This window comes from Thalassophryne amazonica, chromosome 16, assembly GCF_902500255.1.
Source record: "Thalassophryne amazonica chromosome 16, fThaAma1.1, whole genome shotgun sequence".
Classification (NCBI taxonomy): Eukaryota; Metazoa; Chordata; class Actinopteri; order Batrachoidiformes; family Batrachoididae; genus Thalassophryne; species Thalassophryne amazonica.
This window is the reverse complement of record NC_047118.1, coordinates 12,517,907-12,545,516: the sequence shown is the minus strand read 5'-3', so window position 1 is coordinate 12,545,516 and position 27,610 is coordinate 12,517,907. Positions and strand designations below refer to the sequence as shown.

Genomic DNA, 27,610 nt, shown 5'->3' with positions numbered 1-27,610 from the left:
ATATCGCTGTTGTGATGGACTGCAGTGAGCGAGCGCACGCTGCGCACATTGACAGGCTGCCCCAAGTGAAACAGACTGTTAGATCATAACACGCAGCAGCCGATCTGAATGTCCCGTGACCCACGTGAGCTGTGTTCCACATGACACAGTGTCTGTCCTGTGGCACACCGTACACAGGACAGGTTTGTCGGGCCGGACATGCACAGGGCTGGCTGGACACACCAGACAAGTAGATGTGGACATAAGAACACACTGCATCATTCATGTCATTACATGACAGTACGTCTGTGACCATGGGTCATCTACAGAGGAACAGACGGTTCATACTTGCATTGTTTGCTTGATAAGAGGGATTCAATAAAATGCAGTGTTGTTTTTATGGTGTGTGGTTTTATTTTTAAATACGTCTATCTCCTTGTTGATTTCAAGCATTTTTCTGCACCTTTTATAGGACAGTGATGGTAGTGCAGTGGTAAAGTTTCTGACTGGCAGTCAGAGCTTTTGTAAATTGCATGTTCGAATCCTCTGAGTGGCATTTTTTTTTCTTCACAGCAGCTGCGCAATATGGTTACACTGTGTTCTCACTGCGACGGTCGCAGTGGGATCGTTCACGCCTACCCAACGACATACCAAGGGAGAAATGAAAGAATATAAAGAAAAGTGACAATTAATTTGACCTTTACAGAAATTGATGCATGCCTTTTTGCCAACCAAGATGCAGATAACATGATCAAATTACACGAGTTGCACAGGGGTCTACTGTGTACCTAAAGTGTTTGCCACCAAATAAAACAACGATCTGGATCAAAACCTCTATTCCCTGGTATAGGCAGCTGCAGTGACTCTCTGTTGTGATGTCGTGCCCACTTCAGGGATGTCTTTATGTATCTAAAAATGGAAAGGAGCTGCTGATCACCATGCCTCCTCTGGAGAGGAGCAATAGTTGGCTGAACAATCTGGCTGTGTCCCACAGACAGCGTGGACATGCTGCTCTGAGGAAACCTGAGCCAATTCAGGCCTAAACTTTGATTGCAATAGGGAAGTTTGTACATGCACACAGAAGATGGGAAAATTGACAGCGTTTAAGATATTAAAGTGTAAATAGTACTTTTTTTTATGTGATACAACCCGTTTGATAAAATGCATTTGTTAACTTTATGTGTACTCTCATGCCAGGATAATGGAGCTTTCATTGCTGTAAGGAGCAGCTATCCAGTGAATTTTGCACTTGCGCAATAACATAAATGCAGTTTGCTGACGTGCCAGTTGTATTTATTATTTATTTAGAATACTACTTTTCTGTTCATGCAGCTGGAGAACCAGGATGCAGTGCGAACTCTGCTGAAGCGCACCGAAGCGGAGCTGAACGTACGTGTTGCTGATGCCATGAGGAAACAGGAAGATCCTCTACAGAGACAGCGCCTCCTGGTGGAGGAAGAGAGACTCAAATACCTGAATGAAGAAGAGCTGATTATCCAGCAGTTACAGTCAGTACAATAAAAAAAAGTTGAAGCGATTGAAGAAAATTCTCCCAAAACTTCATTTCTTTGTTTACAAAGTTGCACAGAAATCAAGCCATGTTTTATTTATAATTATATAGAAAAATGAGTGTAGTTATTCAACAGCATGAGTATCTTATGATTCTTTTAATGTTCTTTTTTTTTTTTTAAATCACTTTTAATTTGATTCCCATATACATTTATATTGTGTTTCATAATTAGATGACTCACAGGTAATCAGATCAAATCATAACTGTAATTAAACCCAGCACAGAGTGAGATACTTATTAAGATCTGCGGTATGAGTGGGTGCAGCCACTAATTGAAGTAACTGTATACCAGAGCATTACCTTGAGATGTAATCATAAGATAAGTCACTTCAGTCTCATATTTCTGCTCCACGTCACTGAGGTTATAACGCCTGAATCTTGCATTTGAGCAGCGTTTAGATTGCTGACTAATTGGTTGAACTGTGAGATGATCTCTGCTCCGAGATGTGGATTATTCCGCAGAGCTTGGAGCCAGTTTACTTTGGTTAATTATACGTAGAACGTTGAGTCTTTGCACAATTCGAGGCAAATGTATTTGACGTTAAATGTGACCGGCCACAAAGCTTTGCACACTGGAGCTATTTTGTCTCGTTTTTTTTATTTTTATTTTGTTTTGTTTATATCTGCAGATATTACTTGCAGCAATTATGAAAGCACGCCTTTTATCTCAGCAGTTGGTTGAAACATTTCAACAGTCCTTCATTCTCCTCCACTTCAGCTGTTAGAAACTGTTACTTTCAGCGGATTGAAGGACAGTTTACTGGCAGATGTTTTGCTGAAATGTGAAAATAGAATAATACTGATATAAATACCCTGTAAAATGCACGGGTAGGAGAAGCAGTCCTGGTGTTCAGCCTTCTGTCTGTTCCACTTCAGTGACCTAGAGAAGTCGGTGGAGGAGATCCAGAAGGAATCGTCACTCAACCACAAGCTGGTGACAGTGCAGGAGCTGGAGGAGAAGGCCACTCATCTGAGAAAGTTAGGAGAAACACTCACAGAACTGAAAAGTGAGTCATGCTGGCACATTTCATATTCTGCACAGAGGCACAAAACAGAAAACAGTCTTTCAGTCTGGCAGGCGGTTTAGAATCCACTAATTATTCACCAGTACACTGATTATCTGTTCTCCCACAGTCATTCTGCCAAACTATCTACAATAAGTTAAAAAAAAAAGCTTTTGTTTGATTACCACAGAGAGCTTCCAACACATTTGAATGTCGTTGACAAGTCTGCTTTTTTTTCTGCAGATCAGTTCCCAGGTCTGCAGAGTAAGATGCGGGTGGTGCTCAGAGTAGAGGTGGAGGCTGTCAAATTCCTGAAAGAAGAGCCGCACAGGCTTGACGCCTTGTTAAAACGCTGCAGGACCATAACAGACACCCTCACCTCCATGCGCAAGTATGAATCTACTCCAACTGAGCATAGCAACACATCAACACCTGCTTTATTTACTCTTTACATTGCATTTGATTAAAACTTGTTGGATTTCTAGTTTAGATATGATGGGCTTTTCCAAAGCATAGGCTTTAGTCAAAACTACAAAGGCTTGTTCAAAAAGCACACCAAGATTTTGAACTGGTAGAAACTGTGTGACATGATTGAATAATTATATGTCTGGCAGGATAACATCATTTCAGTTTTGTCAGAATTCTAAAGTAAAAAATTACAGCAGATGGTATTAGACTTTTCACGAGAGCTCTGTAGACCTTCAATTTTGCAGCAGGGGAGACATTACCTGCATAGCAGTAGTAATTGAAAGATATGTTGATATGACACCTACAATAAATAAATCTTTGCGTGTGATATTTACTGTCTCACTGTATAATGAAATAGTTCACTGTATGACTGATGTCATTTTTTGTGCAGTTTAGTTCTATTTACTTACTAGTAAGTCCCTTCGGCTGCTCCCTCGTTTGCACTCGGGGTCGCCACAGCAAATCCAAGGTGGATCTGCATGTTGAGTTGGCACAGGTTTTACGCCGGATGCCCTTCCTGATGCAACTCCACATTACATGGAGAAATGTGGCAGGGGTGGGACTTGAACTGGGAACCTTCCACACTGAATCCAAGTGCACTAACCACTTGTCCACCATGCCTGTACAGTTCTCTTTATTTACTACTTTTTTTATTTCCCATGCATTTCGTTCCATTGACCAACTCCATCACCTTTTCAGAAAAATGCTTCCATGATACAAGGAAGCTAAATCCTGTATGGCATAAGCTGATTAGAAGCTTGTGCAGTTTTCTCGTGTACATCTTTAGTGACTGTAGAAATGCTGTCAGAAGAAGAATTGGACGAGTTCCCATTATGATTTTTTTGCTGGATTGAGGAAAGCAGGCATGTGCTTCCACACACTCCACTTCGGTCCTCAGTGGCTCTCGCTCTGTTTAACAACACTTTGGCACCTCGTTTGCCAGGCAGAGATAACTCGTGTACAAAAACAGAGCCTTCTCTGCCCTGCTGGCTTTCCTTTCCTGTTCTGAGAAGAAACAGCTGTCTGATCTGAAGTAAAATATCAAATTTCACGGATCTATTTAGGTGTCATATAAAATAAATAATGAATGTTTTCCATTCGTGGAATGGAAACAATAACTTCATTCATTGAATAGAACATTCCATCTTTCAACTTGTACAAATATTCTTACCATTGCTCTCATAAACATAAACTGTTTGTACAATAATCTGACCGAGTGCTCCAAATATAGAGAACAGCAGTGAAATCAGAACCAACCCCTGAAGTATCCCATATTTCACTGCCAAAGAAATTCTGATATAGTGTTGCCATTAAAAAAAAAAGAAAAATTTCTAGCTGGCCAGACAGGTAAGCCTTTAACCCATGAGAGTACAAGTCCTGTAATTCCAAATTACTTGTCAAGGTTCTCCAGTGATATAGTATATCAAAAGCCCTACTAAGATACAATGGCAGCATATTTAGTGCAGGCTACGGTTGCAGTAAGTTTTTATTTTCTTTTAAAATGAGCTCACACTTCAGGAATATCTTGACAGCACATTTGATGCTTATCAGTATTTTGATTGTTGCAAATCAGGAACTGGTTCAAGTTTAATACTGATTCTCAGTACATATACCAAATATGTACTTCAGATTACTGTTTGTATGTGAAGTATAATTGGTCTTTTTGATATGTTATATAGTTTTGGGTCAATGAATTAATGTATTGCTCTGTACAACTGTCTAGACATGCAAATGAAGGCGTATGGAAAAAGCCAGATGACTTCTCCAGTCCTTCATCAAAGCACAGCGAAGACTTGCGGAAGTTTTCAGACTTTGACATCCCTACCAGTCCACCACTCACCATTAATGAGCTTGGAGGAGGCAACAGCCTCTCCAACTGGAGCCCTCTCTCTAGCCTGAGCCGTGTCAATGGGAACTCCTCAGGCCTCCACAAAGACAATCATCCTCCTGTTCCCCACAAGGGCAAAGCCCTGGAGGAGCTGGAACGCCGCTCTGCTGCTGACAAAGCTTCATCAGTGGAGGTTCGACTGGTAGGAACATTTTGCTCTTACGCACTTTTTCTTCCTGTTTCCCCAACCTACATGGTCAGCAACATAACATGCAGATAAAATATACCATAATGTCTGCCCCACCTCAGTGACTTTGTGTTTCTAACATGTTTAGAGACATTTCTCTATTCCCCAGGCAGCCGAGCGGGACTGGGAAGAAAAGCGGGCCAGTCTAACCCAGTACAGTGCCCAAGACATCAACCGACTGCTAGAGGAGACCCAGGCTGAGCTAATGAGGGCGATTCCTGACCTGGAGTTTGTTGCTAAGCAGACCAAGGCATCCTCCAACTCACCGTCCTCCCAAACCCCCCAGAGTGCAGGGGGAACCCCTGAGCACCGCGTCAATAAGCCTCAGCACAAGCTTACTGGGAAGGATGCAGGATCCAGACGTGGCTCTGGTAAGACCACCCCCCCTTCCCCTATCATCATGCATTTTTGAATTGTTCCAAAGAGCGTGTAAAGGCTTTGCAAGTCCCTCAAGAATTTTAGTTCAACTGTGGACACCTATACAAGTACAAAAACTGATTTGTGAACATTTACAAATTTAGTATGTTACTTGCGCAACATTCAAAAGTGAATAAAGAATTTTACAGAATTGACATACTTGTCACTTTGGTACTATCTTGACAATCTCATGCACAATCTAAATCATATAGCCCAAGTGTATGTGGGGCATGTCCATCTCGCTTTGGGAGGTATAGGGCATATAATCTGATACAAAAAGGCATTAACGTGAAATAAACCACCCACAGATCATCTGTCATTACCTTGAAGACAAAAGTGCATTACTATTTAGATGGTTGACACAGAAGTGAGAGGTTTTCTGGTGAGGAAATGTTTCTGCACAGCACGTGTCACACTGCACTAGCAGGAAGAAGAGACCACAGCTCCCACAGAAGAAGCATTTCAATGCCTTGTTCCCACAACCCATCTTCTACCTCATCCTCCGACCACCCAATCATGTCATCTTGGTCTCACTTTACTTTAACATCAACACACCCATGAGTGCATAGATGAGCCAAATTGTTCCTACTGTTTGAGTGCTTCAATTATATGCATGCTCTTATGTGTGGAAACTGCAACTCTGTCTGCTGGAAGCTAGCAATGACACTGGCGCTGCTTTGCACCAGTTGGAAGATAGGGCCCTCAATGTGTCTCATATCTGTTATCATGCTGAACTAACTACTTAATGTCATTCACGTATTACGTAGTCGGCTTGCTAAAGTGTTGTTGTTTCATTCCCTTTGCAGATGAGCTGACAGTGCCTCGGTATCGCACAGAGAAACCTTCCAAATCGCCTCCTCCTCCACCACCTAGACGCAGTTTTCCATCTTCTCCAGGCCTGACCACCCGCAGTGGAGAAACCCTTGTTCCTGGAAAAACCATAAAGGTTAACAAGAGAATACAATTATCAGAAGAAAACCCACATTTCATAAATAAATGATCCTGCTCACTGTCGGGATTTGTCATTATCACTGCATCATCATTGCGCAAAACTGGATCCAAAAGATGACTTGAACAAACCTGCCATTTCTAAAATATGAAATGGGAGACGACTACAACTTTCCAAGTGGCGCTCCACTTGGAAAAGTAAGGAAATGTCTTTTTTTTTTCTGGCGCTCAGTGTATGCACAGGAAAAATGCAGCACACACTCTGTCCTCCACACCTGATATTTCAAAGTGATTCCTTCCGTACTTGGTTCCCTATGTGTTTTGAACCTACATCAGCCTGCCTCGAGCCAAGCAAAGTGTAAGGCAGCAGAGGCTGAATACTTTTAATGTGCTTTTTGATTTGATTTCACTGCAACTCACTCAGTCACTCATCTTCAGCTGCTTTAACCTCCAATTAAGGGTCATGGGGGCGGCTGGCGCTAGAGCCAAGAGTCACTTTATTCAGAGTGTGGCATCAACTCAGAACATGGTGCCATTTAGGGGCCAATTGTGCTGAACTACTGAACGAATCTTTTATGTTTTTAACGCTTTTTTTAATCAGTTAACCACATTCAGCAACACATCCAGGTACAGGTGCTATCAAAATAAATATAAAAATAGTTAAGCTATCAACTTTACATGAATTTACAATTCATGATGATTTATTTAATTAATTTAAAGCCTGATTTATGCGTCTGTTACTCTGTAACGCCGTGTCATGCAATGATGTGTGTGACAGCTTTAAAGTTCTCCGTTGATGGATTATGCTTTATTATGGATTAATTTGACTCTCAGCAAGCTTTTCTTTCTACAATCATCACCTCTAATTCAAAGGTAAGCTGTACAATTTTGTCTTTTTCTGGCTCCATGTTGCAAATTTGCAGACTTTGTGATCCCGAAATATAATCAGCATGCGCACTGCAAAAACTGTTAAAATATGAGACGAAGGAGTGAAAGCATAAAAATGTCAAATCACAGCCTTTTTCTGTGTCTGATTTAACAGGTGCACATCAGGCTGCAGGTCTGAGTCTGAGCACGGTTTGACAAAAATAAATGTTCGGGCTTTTAATCACGGAAATGACTCTGGTCCCACTTTCCTCAAATTGGCGAGTGTTAGCGCTGAACTTTAATTTGTACCTCTGTTCATGTGCATGTCCAGACTGCTCTGGATTTTTAATGGAAATACAGTACATTGTGATCAGACAGGACATTTTATCCGATGTGAGTGAAAATCTGTTATGTAAAATCCGTTATATACAGTGTTTACTACATGGAAAACCATGCAAAAACATTGGTACTTTTTTTTGTCCAGTGACTGCGAATATTTGTTTTATATGATGATGGTTTAGGTGAGTTTTACTGTACATGGCACTAAACACTAAGTTTACCTCTCAAAACTTTGACGATGAAGTCGCTTCCATCCCACACACCTGACTGTATTTTCCTAAATTTTTCTTCGGTTTGGATCTGAAAGGAATCTGTACATCTTGAAGCCCTTGTGTGTATTTTTGCATCCAAATGCACAACAACCTGTCATTTTCATCAAATAAATAAATAAAATAGCTGGATTTACAGGGAGACAGGTTAATAGCGAACGCTATTTTGGCCCCTAGATGGCACCACGAGTCACAAACATTTTTTTTTTTCTGGCTTGTCATTGTGCTACTGTGAATAAAGGGACTCTACTAGAGCCTATCCCAACAGTCATAGGGTGTGAGGCGGAGTACACCCTGGACAGGACGCCAGTCTGTCGTAAGGCTATGAAAAGACAAACAAACACATCCACACCCGCAAGCACACCTATGAACAATTTAAAGATTGCAGTCCACCTAACCTGTATGTCTTTGGCTGTGGAAGGAGGCTGAAGCACTCGGAGGGAACCCACGCAAACACGGGGAGAACATGCAAACTCTGTTTCATGCAGTCACAGTGCTCTTACGAGTTGGGACAGAAATGGCTTCATCATGAATCTGCTTTTGCTGTGCGTTCACATGTGAAGGATGATTTCCTTGCTTCTTTTGCATCTGTTTGTTGCATCATTGTGCATGCTCTCATCAATGAATGTGACATGTCCACAATATACAATGGACACATGAATAGTAGAGGCAGTATTAGACCGAACTGTAACAACTGGAGCACAACCCAGGAGCCCTTCACAGAAAAACGCACAGGTGAGAGGATAAAATCTTTAAAATTCAATGAAATCTTTAAATTCTTTAGTCGAGGTCAACAATGAGGCATGAGTCAAGATACACAAAGAGATCAGTCTGAGAAGCAGCCAAATCCATGAGGGGTTAAACGTACCATAACAGGGGCTAAATATACCAGAGTCCGAGGGAGCGGGCGAGACGGTAGAGTCAGGATCAGGCAGCAAAGGTTAGCAACAAAACAGTAAGAGAAGACTGTGAACAATGGAAAGCTTGGCATGACAAGACACAAAGACAATCAGGCAGAGGAGAAGAGAGGAGAGAGTCAATATATAGACAAAGAAATAATTAGGGAACCAGAAACAACTAAGGGTGAATAGGATAATTGGAAAAAGCAGACTCGATAATCTACAAACCCAGCCACATGGGGTGTGCAGCCAGTACATTCTGAGTGCCGGTCCCAAGCCCGGAAAAATGAGGAGGGTTGCATTAGGAAGAGCATCCAACGTAAAACAAGCCAACCCAACTATGCAGAATAAGAATTGAATTTCCATACTGGATCGGTCGAGGCCCATGTTAACAACAGCCGCCACCGGTGCTGTTGCCCAACAGGGTGCTGGTGGAAATTGGGCTACTGCTGGGTGAAGATGGCGAAGAAGAGGAGGAGAACGTTTCCACAAACAGTGGGAGAAGAAGAAAACTAGAAGGATGGAAATGAGAGTGGGGACTTTGAATGTTGGTAGTATGACTGGTGAAGGGAGAGAGCTGGCTGATATGATGGAGAGGAGAAAGGTAGACATATTGTGTGTGTTGGGAAAGTGTAGTGACACGGACCCACAACGGGGCACAAATGAACGGTCAATAGATGAGCCAAAATATAACAATTTAATGTTGTGAATGTGCACAACGAACATACAGACAATCACAGAATATCATAACAGTCAATACACAGAGGTGACGTGTGGGCAGGCTCGAGGATAGAAGACGTCTGTCCTGAGAAGAGCCGGAACCACACGATTTCCGCCGCCCCAGAACCTGGTGAATACTGGAGCCGCCAAGTCCCGAATTCCCAGGTGATCACCGTCCCCGACTGTCGGATCTGGTACTGCTGGAGAAGAACAAAGACAGTCAAGTGTGGGTGTGTGTACACCCAGTAACAACAACGGTGGGAATGCCACCTCCACCTCTCACTCAACACGTTGCAGTGGTCTCAGAGGAAAAGGAGCGCCGTCATGCACAGCCTCCACCAAAACGACCGGTTCTCCTGCAAACACTCACAATCACAGATTTATAAATCTCAAAAAAAGGCTGAGAGTAGTACCTCCTATGAAGTATGATATCTCGGCAACGAGGTGGAGATGACGTCTGGTCTTTATGGAGTGAGATGATGTTGAGTAGATGGGTGACAGCTGTCAAGAGGTAATGAGCGACAGCTGTCACCCCCGGCTGTGTCCATGGCGGCAGTGCCCTCTCGTGCCTGAAGCCCGCACTTCAGGCAGGGCGCCCTCTGGTGGTGGGTCAGCAGTACCTCCTCTTCTGGCGGCCCACACAACAGTGTGTGCAAGAGACCAAGTGGAAGGGAAGTAAGAGCAGGAGCATTGGTGGTGGGTATAAGTTGTTGTACCATTGTGAGGACAGGAAGAAAAATGGTGTTGGGGTCATTTTAAAGGAAGAGTATGTTAAAAGTTTGTTGGAGGTTAAGCGAGTGTCTGACAGGGTGATTAGTGTAAAGTTGGAAATTGAAGGGGTGATGATGAATATCATCAGTGCATATGCCCCACAGGTAGGTTGTGAGATGAAGGAGAAAGAAGATTTGTGGAGTGTGTTAGATGAGGTGGTGGATAGTGTGCCCAAGCATGAAAGAGTGGTGATAGAAGCGGACTTCAATGGGCATGCTGGTGAAGGGAACAGGGGTGATAAGGAAGTAATGGGTAGATATAGTATCAAGGATAGGAATGGGGAAGGACAGATGGTAGTTGATTTTGCAAAAAGGATGGAAAGGGCTGTGGTGAATACCTACTTTAAGAAAAGGGAGGAGCACAGGGTAACATATAAGAGTGGAGGAAGGTGCACACAGGTGGACTACATTCTTTATAGGAGATGCAACCTAAAAGAAATCAGAGACTCGAAGGTGGTGGCAGGAGAGAGTGTTGTTAGACAGCATAGGATGGTTGTTTGTAGGATGACTTTAGAGGTAAAGAAGAAGAAGAGAGTGAGAGCTCAACAAAGGATCAGATGGTGGAAGCTGAAGGAGGAAGACTGTTGTGTCAGATTTAGCGAGCAGGTGAGAGGACCACTGGTTGGAGGGGAAGCAATTTTGGACAACTGGAAAAGTACTGCAGATGTGGTGAGGGAGACAGCTAGGACAGTACTGGGTATGACATCTGGACAGTGGAAGGAAGACAAGGAGACTTGGTGGTGGAATGAAGAGGTCCAGGAAAGCATAAGGAGAAAGAGGTTGGGGAAAACGTTTTGGGATAGTCGGAGAGATAAAGAAAGTGTGCAGGAGTACAAGGAGATGTGGCGTAAGGCGAAAAGAGAAGTGGCAAAAGCGAAGGAAAAGGCATATTGCGAGCTGTACAAGAAGTTGAATAGTAAGGTAGGAGAAAAGGACTTATACCGATTGGCCAGACAAAGGGACAGAGCTGGAAAGGATGTGCAGCAGGTTAGGGTGGTAAAAGATGCACATGGTAATGTGCTGACAAGTGAGGAGTGTGTGCTGAGAAGGTGGAGGGAATATTTTAAAGAGCTGATGAATGAAGAAAATGAGCAAGAGAAAAGGCTGGATGATGTGGTGAGAGTAAGCCAGGAAGTACAAGAGATTAGTAAGGAAGAAGTGAGGGCTGCTATGAAGAGGATGAAGAGTGGAAAGGCAGTTGGTCCAGATGACATTCCAGTGGAGGCATGGAAATGTCTAGGAGAGATGGCAGTGGATTTTCTAACCAGATTGTTTAATAAAATCTTGGAAAGTGAGAGGATGCCTGAGGAGTGGAGACAAACTGTGCTGGTTCCTGTTTTCAAGAACAAGGGTGATGTGCAGTGCTGCAGTAACTACAGAGGCATAAAGCTGATCAGCCACAGCATGAAGTTATGGGAAAGAGTAGTAGAAGCTAGGCTTAGAAAACAGGTGAAGATCTGTGAGCAGCAATATGGTTTCATGCCGAGAAAGAGCACTACAGATGCAATGTTTGCTGTGAGAATACTGTTGGAGAAGTACAGAGAAGGCCAGAAAGAGTTACATTATGTGTTTGTGGACTTAGAAAAAGCCTATGATAGGGTGCCAAGAGAAGAGCTGTGGTATTGTATGAGGAACTCTGGAATGGCAGAGAAGTATGTTAGGGTAGTGCAGGACATGTACAAGAATAGTGTGACAGTGGTGAGATGCACAGTAGGAATGACAGACTCATTCAAGGTGGAGGTGGGATTACACCAAGGATCAGCTCTGAGTCCTTTCTTGTTCGCAGTGGTGATGGACAGGTTGACTGATGAGATCAGAAAGGAGTCCCCATGGACTATGATGTTTGCAGATGACATTGTGATCTGTAGTGAGAGTAGAGAGCAAGTTGAGTCTAGTCTGGAGAGGTGGAGATATGCTTTGGAGAGAAGGGGAATGAAAGTCAGTAGAAGCAAGACTGAGTACATGTGTGTGAATGAGAGGGAGCCCAGTGGAATAGTGCAGTTACAAGGAGTATAAGTGGTGAAAGTAGATGAGTTTAAATACACTCAACAAAATTATAAACGCAACACTTTTGGTTTTGCTCCCATTTTGTATGAGATGAACTCAAAGATCTAAAACTTTTTCCACATACACAATATCACCATTTCCCTCAAATATTGTTCACAAACCAGTCTAAATCTGTGATAGTGAGCACTTCTCCTTTGCTGAGATAATCCATCCCACCTCACAGGTGTGCCATATCAAGATGCTGATTAAACACCATGATTAGTGCACAGGTGTGCCTTAGACTGTCCACAATAAAAGGCCACTCTGAAAGGTGCAGTTTTGTTTTATTGGGGGGGGATACCAGTCAGTATCTGGTGTGACCACCATTTGCCTCATGCAGTGCAACACATCTCCTTCGCATAGAGTTGATCAGGTTGTCAATTGTGGCCTGTGGAATGTTGGTCCACTCCTCTTCAATGGCTGTGCGAAGTTGCTGGATATTGGCAGGAACTGGTACACGCTGTCGTATACGCCGGTCCAGAGCATCCCAAACATGCTCAATGGTTGACATGTCCGGTGAGTATGCCGGCCATGCAAGAACTGGGACATTTTCAGCTTCCTAGAATTGTGTACAGATCCTTGCAACATGGGGCCGTGCATTATCCTGCTGCAACATGAGGTGATGTTCTTGGATGTATGGCACAACAATGGGCCTCAGGATCTCGTCACGATATCTCTGTACATTCAAAATGCCATCAATAAAATGCACCTGTGTTCTTCGTCCATAACAGACGCCTGCCCATACCATAACCCCACCGCCACCATGGGCCACTCGATCCACAACATTGACATCAGAAAACCGCTCACCCACACGACGCCACACACGCTGTCTGCCATCTGCCCTGAACAGTGTGAACCGGGATTCATCCGTGAAGAGAACACCTCTCCAACGTGCCAAACACCAGCGAATGTGAGCATTTGCCCACTCAAGTCGGTTACGACGACGAACTGGAGTCAGGTCGAGACCCCGATGAGGACGACGAGCATGCAGATGAGCTTCGCTGAGACGGTTTCTGACAGTTTGTGCAGAAATTCTTTGGTTATGCAAACCGGTTGTTTCAGCAGCTGTCCGAGTGGCTGGTCTCAGACGATCTTGGAGGTGAACATGCTGGATGTGGAGGTCCTGGGCTGGTGTGGTTACACGTGGTCTGCGGTTGTGAGGCTGGTTGGATGTACTGCCAAATTCTCTGAAACGCCTTTGGAGACGGCTTATGGTAGAGACATGAACATTCAATACACGAGCAACAGCTCTGGTTGACATTCCTGCTGTCAGCATGCCAATTGCACGCTCCCTCAAATCTTGCGACATCTGTGGCATTGTGCTGTGTGATAAAACTGCACCTTTCAGAGTGGCCTTTTATTGTGGACAGTCTAAGGCACACCTGTGCACTAATCATGGTGTCTAATCAGCATCTTGATATGGCACACCTGTGAGGTGGGATGGATTATCTCAGCAAAGGAGAAGTGCTCACTATCACAGATTTAGACTGGTTTGTGAACAATATTGAGGGAAATGGTGATATTGTGTATGTGGAAAAAGTTTTAGATCTTTGAGTTCATCTCATACAAAATGGGAGCAAAACCAAAAGTGTTGCGTTTATATTTTTGTTGAGTGTATTTGGGGTCAACTGTTCATAGTAAGGGAGAGTGTGATAGAGAGGTGAAGAAGAGAGTGCAGGCAGGGTGGAGTGGGTGGAGAAAGGTGGCAGGAGTGATTTGCGACCGAAGAATATCAGCAACAGTGAAGGGAAACGTTTACAAGACAGTAGTGAGACCAGCTATGTTATATGGTTTAGAGACGGTGGCACTAACAAAAAGACAGGAGACAGAGCTGGAGGTGGCAGAGCTGAAGATGTTGAGATTCTCTTTGGGAGTGACGAGAATGGACAAGATTAGGAATGAACATATCAGAGGGACAGCTCAGGTGGGACGGTTTGGAGACGAAGTCAGAGAGGCGAGATAGAGATGGTTTGGACATGTGCAGAGGAGGGATCCAGGGTATATAGGGAGAAGGATGCTGAGGATGGAGCCACCAGGCAGGAGGAGAAGAGGGAGGCCAAAGAGGAGGTTTATGGATGTGCTGAGGGAGGACATGCAGGTGGTTGTTGTGACAGAGGAAGACACAGAGGACAGGGTGAGATGGAAACAATTGATCTGCTGTGGCGACCCCTAACGGGAACAGCCGAAAGAAAAAGAAGAAGACTCGATAATCTACACAAGGAGAAGTGATCAACAAAAAACCTCAAAAAACAGGAAGTACACAAGAAAGACAGAACTGTAACACGATTGGAGAAGTTCTTTGACCAACTCCACAGTTACCCACATTTATATGATGGGTCATTGCTGTTGCACAGCGACAGACACATATGATTGTCAGAACAATGAGCAAGAGAAAAAAAAATTGTTTATTGTTTACACCATGCAAATTCGTAAGTTGTGCATGGTTAGAGTACTGTGGCGAAAACCATGGAAAACCGTAATTTGGCAGTTTTTCCTTACAGACCTGAAGAAGACCTATTTCTGGTTAAAATGCTTTTTTTTTTTTAAATAAAATGTACCATCTGCAAGTTTATTTCCTGTGTGAACTCATTTGTCATCTTTCATGATAGTAGATTTCCATTAATCTTCTTATGCTCTTAATGCATATTCTCTGTCTCACTGTGCCGTATTTCATTTGCCACACATTTGTGGTGTTTGATTGCAGAAGTCTGAGTCTGATGAGGCCGAAGGTCAGAAGCCTCATGTGAAGCTGAGGAGAACGGTGTCAGAAAACCCTCGTCCCGCCTCCACACCACCCACACTGGCCTCTGGAGACAAGGAGGAAGGAGAGGAGGAGAAGATTGCTGCAGAGTTGGAGGTATGACCAGTCTGCAAACTGAAACAGGGTTTTGTGTTTATTTCTCACATCATCACCTGCACCATTTTTAACATTTATGTTCATGCTCTGCCACTTGGTATTCTGTGCACACGCTTGAACAGATACTCTCACCATCATCACCACATGTTCAAACAGCAGGTGCTTTTGTGCCCCCTGCCCCTGGCTCTGGGCGTGCCCGTAGATCACATAGTGCTCAGTCACACACGTCACCACCTGAGGCTCACAGATCACACTCAGACAGATGGACCCTGATGGTTGCTTGGACTCTAATTAGGATATCCTGTCTGAAATATAGTGCAAAAATAAGCATTTGAAATGAAGTTATTCCGACTCTCAGTTTGATTTAGATTTTTCAGTTGATGTGATGCTGTTTTAAATGCTTTCTGATTGTTGTTGAACCTCCCTTCTCCCTCCTCAGCTTTTTGTGAGAGCCCCACTAAGGCTCCCTATGCCCCATCCCCTTTTCTTACCTGTTAGTCCTCACAGCAGGAGAAACACACCATCACACAGCCTGGACCTGTGGCCTTCTAAGGCCCCGGGCACTGAGGTAACAGGATGACTGAGGCTGCCTGCTGTGGAGTGCTGTTCTTTCAGAACTCTATCTTCATTCTTTTACCTCAGACATTCAGTTATGATCATGTGTATATTAGATTAGATTAGATTAGATAGAATTTTATTGACCCCTTGGGAAGACTGCCTCAGGGAAATTGAGGTTCCAGCAGCATTATATAGCAGCACAGAGGGTAAGAAGCACACAGAGTATCAAAAGTGAACAAAAAAAAAAAATACAAATACACAATATAAATACCAGATATACTGATCAATAGAGGCTCACTGGCGACTACTGTGTATATACCCCTGGCAAAAATTATGGAATCATCGGCCTTGGAGGATGTTCATTCAGTTAATTTTGTAGAAAAAAAGCAGATCACAGACATGACACAAAACTGAAGTCATTTCAAATGGCAACTTTCTGGCTTTAAGAAACACTATAGGAAATCAAGAAAAAAATTGTGGCAGTCAGTAACGGTTACTTTTTTAGACCAAGCAGAGGGAAAAAAATATGGACTCACTCAATTCTGAGGAATAAATTATGGAATCACCCTGTAAATTTTCATCCCCAAAACTAACACCTGCATCAAATCAGATCTGCTCGTTAGTCTGCATCTAAAAAGGAGTGATCACACCTTGGAGAGCTGTTGCACCAAGTGGACTGACATGAATCATGGCTCCAACGCGAGAGATGTCAATTGAAACAAAGGAGAGGATTATCAAACTCTTAAAAGAGGGTAAATCATCACGCAGTGTTGCAAAAGATGTTGGTTGTTCACAGTCAGCTGTGTCTAAACTCTGGACCAAATACAAACAACGTGGGAAGGTTGTTAAAGGCAAACATACTGGTAGACCAAGGAAGACATCAAAGCGTCAAGACAGAAAACTTAAAGCAATCCATCCATCTATCTTCTTCCGCTTTATCCGGAGTCGGGTCGCGGGGGCAGCAGCTCAAGCAAAGCCGCCCAGACCTCCCAATCCACACACACCTCCCCCAGCTCCTCCGGGGGAACCCCAAGGCGTTCCCAAGCCAGCCGAGAGATGTAGTCCCTCCAGCATGTCCTGGGTCTTCCCCGGGGCCTCCTCCCAGTGGGACGTGCCCGGAACACCTCTCCAGTGAGGCGTCCAGGGGGCATCCGGAAAAGCTCACCTCAACTGACTCATTTCGACTTGGAGGAGCAGCGGCTCGACTCCGAGCTCCTCCCGAGTGACCGAGCTTAAAGCAATATGTCTCAAAAATCGAAAAAGCACAACAAAACAAATTGAGTTACGAATGGGAGGAAAATGGAAAACGTCTGTGACCGAACTGTAAGAAACCGCCTAAAGGAAATGGGATTTACATACAGAAAAGCTAAATGAAAGCCATCATTTACACCTAAACAGAAAAAAACAAGGTTACAATGGGCTAAGGAAAAGCAGTCGTGGACTGTGGATGACTGGATGAAAGTCATATTCAGTGATGAATCTCGAATCTGCATTGGGCAAGGTGATGATGCTGGAACTTTTGTTTGGTGCCATTCCAATGAGATTTATAAAGATGACTGTCTGAAGAGAACATGTAAATTTCCACAGTCATTGATGATATGGGGCTGCATGTCAGGTAAAGGCACTGGGGAGATGGTTGTCATTACATCATCAATAAATGCACAAGTTTACGTTGATATTTTGGACACTTTTCTTATCCCATCAATTGAAAGGATGTTTGGGGATGATGAAATCATTTTTCAAGATGATAATGCATCTTGTGATAGAGCAAAAACTGTGAAAACATTCCTTGCAAAAAGACATATAGGGTCAATGTCATAGCCTGCAAATAGTCCGGATCTTAATCCAATTGAAAATCTTTGGTGGAAGTTGAAGAAAATGGTCCATGACAAGGCTCCAACCTGCAAAGCTGATCTGGCAACAGCAATCAGAGAAAGTTGGAGCCAGATTGATGAAGAGTACTGTTTGTCACTCATTAAGTCCATGCCTCAGAGACTGCAAGCTGTTATAAAAGCCAGAGGTGGTGCAACAAAATACTAGTGATGTGTTGGAGTGTTCTTTTGTTTTTCATGATTCCATAATTTTTTCCTCAGAATTGAGTGATTCCATATTTTTGTCCCTCTGCTTGGTCTAAAAAAGTAACCGTTACTGACTGCCACAATTTTTTTTCCTGATTTCTTGTAGTGTTTCTTAAAGCCAGAAAGTTGCCATTTGAAATGACTAGTTTTGTGTCATGTCTGTGACCTGCTTTTTTTCTACAAAAAACAACTGAACAAACAACTGAATGAACATCCTCCGAGGCTGGTGATTCCATAATTTTTGCCAGGGGTTGTGTATATATATATATATATATATATATGGGCATGTGTTGGAAATCTGTGAAACAAAGACATGTATGAAAGAACTGTCTTTCTGTGAATTTATTAAAGGTATACAAGGGATAAATGCATCTGACCAGTTAGGCCTTTGCCACATAGACCCAAACAGTGTTGGAAGTCTTGAGGCCATTTTTTAAGCCTGACTCGGTCTTGGCCTCAACCTTGTAAAACAATCTAAGGACCGTTCAAGACCACTCATTTTTATCTATTTTTCAGACTGTTTACTTCCAACAAAACAAAAAAGCACCCATCACAGTAACATTACGCATATGATGGTCTATGCATGCAATGCTTGAATGCATTAGTTTCTAGTCACAACAGTACTATACGCACACATAGACACATGCTGCACTACGCTACTGTATGTCTGCAAGTACTAACATGTAGAAATCTTCAGAAACAGCTTTGCTACTACCCAAGCATTATTATATTCCTTAGCCCGGAAAACACATTAAAGTCTGTGATCCAAACACATTGCAACATGAAGGAACACTAAAGATTATATAAGGCCACGTCAAACTCAATTGGCTGTAGCTTGAAATTACACATTGGTCTATGGAAACGGGCTGCGGCACTTTATATACTTGGCCTTGGATGTTGTGGACTCGGCCTTGGCCTTTTCCTTGGAGACCCAGGACTCGGACTCTGCCTTAGCCTTGGGGGATGTGCACTCTAACACTGGACCTTAAAGGATTCAAGGATTCAAAGGATTCAAAAGAATTTTATTGTCATATGCACAGAAGAACATGTTCCCTGCACAATGAAATGTGTCTACTGCATTTAACCCATCCTAATTGCCAGTAGGAGCAGAAGTCGCCATTAGGCGCCCGGGGACCAGCTCCAGATGTACATCCCTGCCTTGGTCAACAGCAGGGCTGAGCAAACCAAGACCGACCCATAACAAACGACACATAACACACAATACACATAGGCCGGCCTGATACATAAACATATAAAAAAGCACACACAAGGTAAGGAAGAGAAAAAACCCTCAAGGTTGCTGCCTTCGAGAAGCCACAACAATGAGGAAAAAACTCTTATCAGCACAGAGAACAGTAAACACACAGACAAACAAGAACACAGGATGACAGCCAAGATTTGAAAGTCCAGTTTATCAGAACACTCCGGTAGCAGCCCTTTTTGGCGCTAAACAACGGCAATGACTGAATCCTGGAAGGGAGGGGGGGTTCAGCTCTGAGCAGTCACTGTTCACAGTCAACATCAGAGCTAGAGAAGCTGAGAGGCTTGAGTGTTTAATCTTCTTGGAGGTTTTTTATCGCAGCAGCCTTGAAGTGCAGCTGTCTTGGGGAAGCCAAATGAATGTCTGATTAGCAGACGCCTGAGAGATTCCACAGTTCTGAGAACAAAGTGGCTCTCAATGCATCTGAATGTAGAAAGGATGTGGTCATTACTGATGGTCAAGGTGGTTTTCCAGCGCTGCAGTCCTCCCAGAGATGGTTTCCAATGTGCGGTTAACACCCGCCGGCTGAGCAGTCATTGTCCTTCCAATCGAATCAATCAAGTGGGGCAATCTGGACGGCCCAATCAAAACAGCCTCCACTTTTTTAATTTTCCAGTAAACCAGCGCTATGCCCGCGCCACACAACAGAAAGCCGGTCACTCCCAAGCCAAATAGTCTCTGCCAGTGAGACTGAATCAGATTTGTATGAATTTCATACTTAATACATGGTAAGGCAAAGGAAAGTGTGTTTCGCTGAGAGGGTCTGAGCTGTCTGTGGCTGTAAATTAACCTGTCTACCACCAGTTTTTAGAGTTAAAAGCAAATAATGGGTATGAGTCTGTAGTAGACCTTGAGCAATATATGGGTTAGCCAATAATGAGTCTGTCACAAATATGTTGGTGTCTGCATTATTTTTGCCAAAAGTAAAACTTTTATTTTCCGAAATAAATGATGGAAAAAGCACTTTGTCTGTTAGAAATGGTGTCTATCATGGTGCGAGGTGGCTTGACACTGAAAGCAGTAGGAAGCAAATGCAGACTCTCAGACATGAGGGTTTGAGTAAAAAGGCTTTATCTGGATAGCTTGCAGATGGTTCGGTACACAGGGAGGCAGTCAGCGTAGCAGAGGAATCAGGCAGGTAACAGCCTGAGGCGAGGTCAAAAAACAAGCAAAGTTCAAACACCGTGGCTATGAGAAGCACAATAGGCAGAGACAGAGGCAAAGTCAAAAAACAAGCAAGGTTCAGGAATTCAGAGAGGTGGAGGTCGGTTAACCTAACCAAGGTCGAAAATACAAGGCAGAACAGGACTGAGACGTGAGGCTGGAAAGTGCAAAAATACAATAATCTGGCAGTGAGCTGTGAGACTATGAGGGCTTAAGTAGGGAGCAGGTTAATCAAGGTGTGATGAGGTGCAGGTGTGTGGAAGGCTCTGGAAGGGGGCGTGACTGGGGAAGACAAAGGTAAGTGCAAGAGAGTGCAGTGAGGCAAAAGCGAAGTGAACTGATGCAACGATGCAAAACGTGACGTGCTTGACAAACCATAATGAATGTTAACAAACAAAAAGGCAAAACTAAGAACTAAGGTGGCGAGTCAAAAAGTGGAAAACCAGAAAAATAATGATTATAACTAAAACTAGAGTGGACCTGATACAGAAAAGAGAATACAATAAAATTGGCAAAACAAACTGTTGTTTAAACAGAGAATGAATGCTGAACAGAAAACAAGATTATATAATAAAGACTACATAATAAAGCAATGAATAACTGACACACAATAAATAACAGAAAATAAAACCCAAGACTAACAGAACACAACCTGACAATAGGACACTGAGGATCAATAAAGCAAAACCAGAGAATACATAACTACTACAGAAGATCATGAGTAAATGAATGACTACACAACTAAATGATAAACAATGCGTGAACCGGTTGCTACAGTATACACAAAGGAAAGCAATAAACAAAACTGAACAGAGACTTAAAAGACAAAGTATGAATATATGGGAACTAAAACTAGAGAACCACAGAGGAAATAAATCATTGAAGTAATACCTAAACCCCGAGCCAGGGAGACCATGACAGTGTCATTATGTATTGTATCCTGCAGAGGGCACTCTGTGTACAGTGCTGTCAAGCATGACTGGGACCCCCATCACCAAATGCTATGCAACATGTTGACTGCCAATCTGAGTAAAGGCAGTGTGACGGCAGCATGGCGTACATTGGTTAATTGTTGGTTACATTTGTAGTTATTTCTAATAAAGTTCATGCTTAAACTCTAAAACATCAAGCCTTGATTAGATTTCTTTGTCATAAGGGTTTGATAGCAAAATGTTAGGAATAATTGTATTTTTTTTTTTTATTATATATCAGCAGATATATATACTAAGTATTGTTTTTTCTTTTACTCCCTAGTATTGGAATCATATTGGAATCATATCCTATATAGAGGCCCTGAGGTGCTGGTCTCCAGATTCCATACCATCAATTGGATGAGAATCTACAACTCCCCCTTTACAGGATGCCATTACATTGTCTGAGTCCACCCATTTACAGCTGAACTCAGACAACATTGATTAAGTGTCTTGTCCAAAGACACAGACAGGTAGCATGAGTGGGATTCAAACCTCGGTCTACATATTGGCAAGTCAGTTCCTTATCCACTCAGCTACTTGCTCTATGATATCATATTGGCCTCCAAAAAATCCATGTCGGTCAGGCTGTAGTTTGTTGTGCTGGCTGTCAGATGAACAATGTAAAAATGATATGTTTGTGTGTGCGCGCTTTCATATTTAATGAACCATATGGACAGTAATTGGACAGTTGGCTGATGAACGTTTTCAAGATCGAGTGTCTGCTGTTCCCTCATTACTTCACTGACAAGATCGCACACACAAGGTCTAGAGTTGTCTTCACATATTAACTATCCCTTGGATTTCAGCTAAATCAGTTTTTAAGGAGTGGAAAGAGTATAGTAAATGTGCCAGTAGCAGGCAGTCTTCAAATACTAAGTGGCACTGCATCAAGCAAACAACTGTGACAACTTTGAAGGAGTTTAAAGATGTTATGACTGTGACTGGAGAGACTTTGCAGTTCTTCATTCTGGATTTAAATGACTTGAAAGGAAGTAGAGAAGCTTGAATCTTCGACTGGACTGGGTTGCTTGATGCGAGGACGTTTCGCTTCAAATTGCAGAAGCTTCCTCAGCTAAAATTCTTGCTCTGGAAGTCTGACTTCTGTCTGACTCTTGTAGAGAAGAATAAAACAGAAGCCAACAAAAGCTGGAGTTTTAAACCTAACCAGACCCCTCCTACTGAGAGGCAGACTGCTATAGGCTAGTGACTAAACAATGCTCTAATTAGCAACTATTGTGCTGTAGTTAGCACACCTAATGGCAGGACAGCTGTACCTCTAATGATGGGATGGATGCCTTTCTGATGGCTCCCTTGATGACGTGAATGAGTCATTACCATGAACAGAAGACTGAAACTCCTTTGACCTGAGTACCCGATTGTAAAGTACCCCTCATTACCCCATCCCCGTAGAGACGGTGCCTGCTCCCAGACCACCAATAACCAGCAAAAATCTATTTAAGCATAAAAATTCAAAAAGAAAAAATAATATAGCACCTTCAACTGCACCACAGACTAAAACAGTTAAATGTGGTCTATTAAGCATTAGATCTCTCTCTTCTAAGTCCCTGTTAGTAAATGATATAATAATTGATCAACATATTGATTTATTCTGCCTTACAGAAACCTGGTTACAGCAGGATGAATATGTTAGTTTAAATGAGTCAACACCCCCGAGTCACACTAACTGCCAGAATGCTCATAGCACGGGCCGAGGCGGAGGATTAGCAGCAATCTTCCATTCCAGCTTATTAATTAATCAAAAACCCAGACAGAGCTTTAATTCATTTGAAAGCTTGACTCTTAGTCTTATCCATCCAAATTGGAAGTCCCAAAAACCAGTTTTATTTGTTATTATCTATCGTCCACCTGGTCGTTACTGTGAGTTTCTCTGTGAATTTTCAGACCTTTTGTCTGACTTAGTGCTTAGCTCAGATAAGATAATTATAGTGGGCGATTTTAACATCCACACAGATGCTGAGAATGACAGCCTCAACACTGCATTTAATCTATTATTAGACTCAACTGGCTTTGCTCAAAATGTAAATGAGTCCACCCACCACTTTAATCATATCTTAGATCTTGTTCTGACTTATGGTATGGAAATTGAAGACTTAACAGTATTCCCTGAAAACTCCCTTCTGTCTGATCATTTCTTACTAACATTTACATTTACTCTGATGGACTACCCAGCAGTGGGGAATAAGTTTCATTACACTAGAAGTCTTTCAGAAAGCACTGTAACTAGGTTTAAGGATATGATTCCTTCTTTATGTTCTCTAATGCCATATACCAACACAGTGCAGAGTAGCTACCTAAACTCTGTAAGTGAGATAGAGTATCTCGTCAATAGTTTTACATCCTCATTGAAGACAACTTTGGATGCTGTAGCTCCTCTGAAAAATAGAGCTTTAAATCAGAAGTGCCTGACTCCATGGTATAACTCACAAACTCGCAGCTTAAAGCAGATAACCCGTAAGTTGGAGAGGAAATGGCGTCTCACTAATTTAGAAGATCTTCACTTAGCCTGGAAAAAGAGTCTGTTGCTCTATAAAAAAGCCCTCCGTAAAGCTAGGACATCTTACTACTCATCACTAATTGAAGAAAATAAGAACAACCCCAGGTTTCTTTTCAGCACTGTAGCCAGGCTGACAAAGAGTCAGAGCTCTATTGAGCCGAGTATTCCTTTAACTTTAACTAGTAATGACTTCATGACTTTCTTTGCTAATAAAATTTTAACTATTAGAGAAAAAATTACTCATTACCATCCCAAAGACATATCGTTATCTTTGGCTGCTTTCAGTGATGCCGGTATTTGGTTAGACTCTTTCTCTCCGATTGTTCTGTCTGAGTTATTTTCATTAGTTACTTCATCCAAACCATCAACATGTCTATTAGACCCCATTCCTACCAGGCTGCTCAAGGAAGCCCTACCATTATTTAATGCTTCGATCTTAAATATGATCAATCTATCTTTATTAGTTGGCTATGTACCACAGGCTTTTAAGGTGGCAGTAATTAAACCATTACTTAAAAAGCCATCACTTGACCCAGCTATCTTAGCTAATTATAGGCCAATCTCCAACCTTCCTTTTCTCTCAAAAATTCTTGAAAGGGTAGTTGTAAAACAGCTAACTGATCATCTGCAGAGGAATGGTCTATTTGAAGAGTTTCAGTCAGGTTTTAGAATTCATCATAGTACAGAAACAGCATTAGTGAAGGTTACAAATGATCTTCTTATGGCCTCAGACAGTGGACTCATCTCTGTGCTTGTTCTGTTAGACCTCAGTGCTGCTTTTGATACTGTTGACCATAAAATTTTATTACAGAGATTAGAGCATGCCATAGGTATTAAAGGCACTGCGCTGCGGTGGTTTGAATCATATTTATCTAATAGATTACAATCTGTTCATGTAAATGGGGAATATTCTTCACAGACTAAGGTTAATTATGGAGTTCCACAAGGTTCTGTGCTAGGACCAATTTTATTCACTTTATACATGCTTCCCTTAAGCAGTATTATTAGACAGCATTGCTTAAATTTTCATTGTTACGCAGATGATACCCAGCTTTATCTATCCATGAAGCCAGAGGACACACACCAATTAGCTAAACTGCAGGATTGTCTTACAGACATAAAGACATGGATGACCTCTAATTTCCTGCTTTTAAACTCAGATAAAACTGAAGTCATTGTACTTGGCCCCACAAATCTTAGAAACATGGTGTCTAACCAGATCCTTTCTCTGGATCGCATTATCCTGACCTCTAGTAATACTGTGAGAAATCTTGGAGTCATTTTTGATCAGGATATGTCATTCAATGTGCATATTAAACAAATATGTAGGACTGCTTTTTTGCATTTACGCAATATCTCTAAAATTAGAAAGGTCTTGTCTCAGAGTGATGCTGAAAAACTAATTCATGCATTTATTTCCTCTAGGCTGGACTATTGTAATTCATTATTATCAGGTTGTCCTAAAAGTTCCCTGAAAAGCCTTCAGTTAATTCAAAATGCTGCAGCTAGAGTACTGACAGGGACTTGAAGGAGAGAGCATATCTCACCCATATTGGCCTCTCTTCATTGGCTTCCTGTTAATTCTAGAATAGAATTTAAAATTCTTCTTCTTACTTATAAGGCTTTGAATAATCAGGTCCCATCTTATCTTAGGGACCTCATATCACCCCAATAGAGCGCTTCACTCTCAGACTGCAGGCTTACTTGTAGTTCCTAGGGTTTGTAAGAGTAGAATGGGAGGCAGAGCCTTCAGCTTTCAGGCTCCTCTCCTGTGGAACCAGCTCCCAATTCAGATCAGGGAGACAGACACCCTCTCTACTTTTAAGATTAGGCTTAAATCTTTCCTTTTTGCTAAAGCTTATAGTTAGGGCTGGATCAGGTGACCCTGAACCATCCCTTAGTTATGCTGCTATAGACTTAGACTGCTGGGGGGTTCCCACGATGCACTGAGTGTTTCTTTCTCCTTTTGCTCTGTATGCACCACTCTGCATTTAATCATTAGTGATTGATCTCTGCTCCCCTCCACAGCATGTCTTTTTCCTGGTTCTCTCCCTCAGCCCCAACCAGTCCCAGCAGAAGACTGCCCCTCCGTGAGCCTGGTTCTGCTGGAGGTTTCTTCCTGTTAAAAGGGAGTTTTTCCTTCCTACTGTCGCCAAGTGCTTGCTCACAGGGGGTCGTTTTGACCGTTGGGGTTTTTACATAATTATTGTATGGCCTTGCCTTACAATACAAAGCGCCTTGGGGCAACTGTTTGTTGTGATTTGGCGCTATATAAATAAAATTGATTGATTGATTGATTAAACAGGGGATAAAGTGTGTCTCAGACCCCCTCCCCGGTTAAGGCTGGGTTTCAAACGTTTCACAAAGAATGCCTCCTTGACCCCTCTCTCTTTGTGAAACGTTTGAAACCCAGTCATTGATCCCCACCTGGCTGCCCTTTTTTTGTGTTGGTTATGGTCAGTGATGCCGGTAATGCATTACTTAGTAACACGTTACTCTAATCTAACCACTTTTTTTTAGTAACGAGTAATCTAACGCGGTAATGTTTCCAAATCAGCAATCAGATTAAAGTTACTTCTCAAAGTCACTGTGCGTTACTGTTATTTTGCATTGTGAGTCGATAGCAGACTGAAATGCCCACTTTAAGCGAGCTGTGAGCTTTTCATCGGCGGTTTTCTGCAGCAGCTATGACTCGTCCTCGCCTCTTAAAGAGCGGTGACAACAACACACATGCACTGAGTTTTACAAAGACATTTTTATGCTTTTTTCTCCTTTATTTAGAATTCTGAGCTGTCGCTCCGTATCTGCGCGCTAAAAACAGCTGATCTGCTGCAACACGTCAACAACTAACACTATTTTCCACTCAAATGCACCTAAACGCTCTTTCTGAGGACCACATGATGTGAAAATGCAATAAAACTTTCTTACCTGTAAATCTGTTCATGTTTTCTGCATAAATAAATGTTATCCATTCTTTGTGCTCAAACTCCAAAGCAGGGGTGAATCCACATGGAATGGGGCGTGGGGCAGGGATGTGCCCCCCCCCCCACAACATCCCTAGATTAAAGGTCCAGTTTTGAAGCCTTTTTTTACTACAACAACTAATACTACTTATAATAATAATAATTTCGACAAGTAAAATATTTAGAGAGAATTTAAATGTTAGAAAAATGTTAGAAAGAATTTAATAGTTACATTTATAAACAATGTAGGTTAGAAATTGCAAGTTTTACTGTTACAGTGCTGTCAGCAGTTAAATATGAGGTCAGAAAGATATCTTTATTTTACTTTTTATAAAAGAAGTATTTATTTTCATTGAAGTCAAGAAAGGGTGAGTGTAAAGTGAGTTTTGGCAAAACAAGTATCATTGTCATGTTGAGGTGGCAGAGAGTTGTTGTTGGCAGCTGGGGAAAGTAACTAAAAAAGTAACTAGTAATCTAATTTAGGGCCCTGTCCCACTGGCGTTTAGGAGGATTTGCGTATGGATTGCGCACAAATTTGGCCCATATTCGCCAAACATCCGCGATATCCTTGTAACATGCCTGTATGAGTCGGCCGTCATCTGAGCATGCCTGTGATCATCCGCAGAGGCATGCATGTCCACAGCCAGGATTTTTGAGCTGTTCAAAAATCTGAATGCGGATAACATCCACCGTACATACTCCATATATACTCAATTCATACACAATACATACTCACTCTGTGCGCTGTATATCTGCCGTTAACCGCTGATATCCGCAGCTGACAGGGATTTGCGGCTTGGCAGCAGACCGGGACAGTGTGTAAAACAGATATATATCGTGCCCATCATGTCCACATCACAGACTAAAAT

At 42.4% G+C, this 27,610-nt stretch overlaps 1 protein-coding gene across 8 annotated transcripts in view; it reads left to right on the top strand.

The window, feature by feature from the left end:
- si:ch211-278a6.1 (SRC kinase signaling inhibitor 1) overlaps nt 1–27,610 on the top strand; it is a 323,862-nt gene that overhangs the window by 265,882 nt on the left and 30,370 nt on the right. For all 8 annotated transcript variants that reach the window (XM_034189725.1, XM_034189721.1, XM_034189719.1 and 5 more), the window contains 7 exons: nt 1,312–1,487; nt 2,426–2,556; nt 2,797–2,944; nt 4,745–5,051; nt 5,206–5,467; nt 6,320–6,459; nt 15,076–15,228. In XM_034189725.1, the coding sequence (XP_034045616.1) occupies nt 1,312–1,487; nt 2,426–2,556; nt 2,797–2,944; nt 4,745–5,051; nt 5,206–5,467; nt 6,320–6,459; nt 15,076–15,228 (1,317 nt within the window). The remainder of the gene's footprint in view (nt 1–1,311; nt 1,488–2,425; nt 2,557–2,796; nt 2,945–4,744; nt 5,052–5,205; nt 5,468–6,319; nt 6,460–15,075; nt 15,229–27,610) is intronic.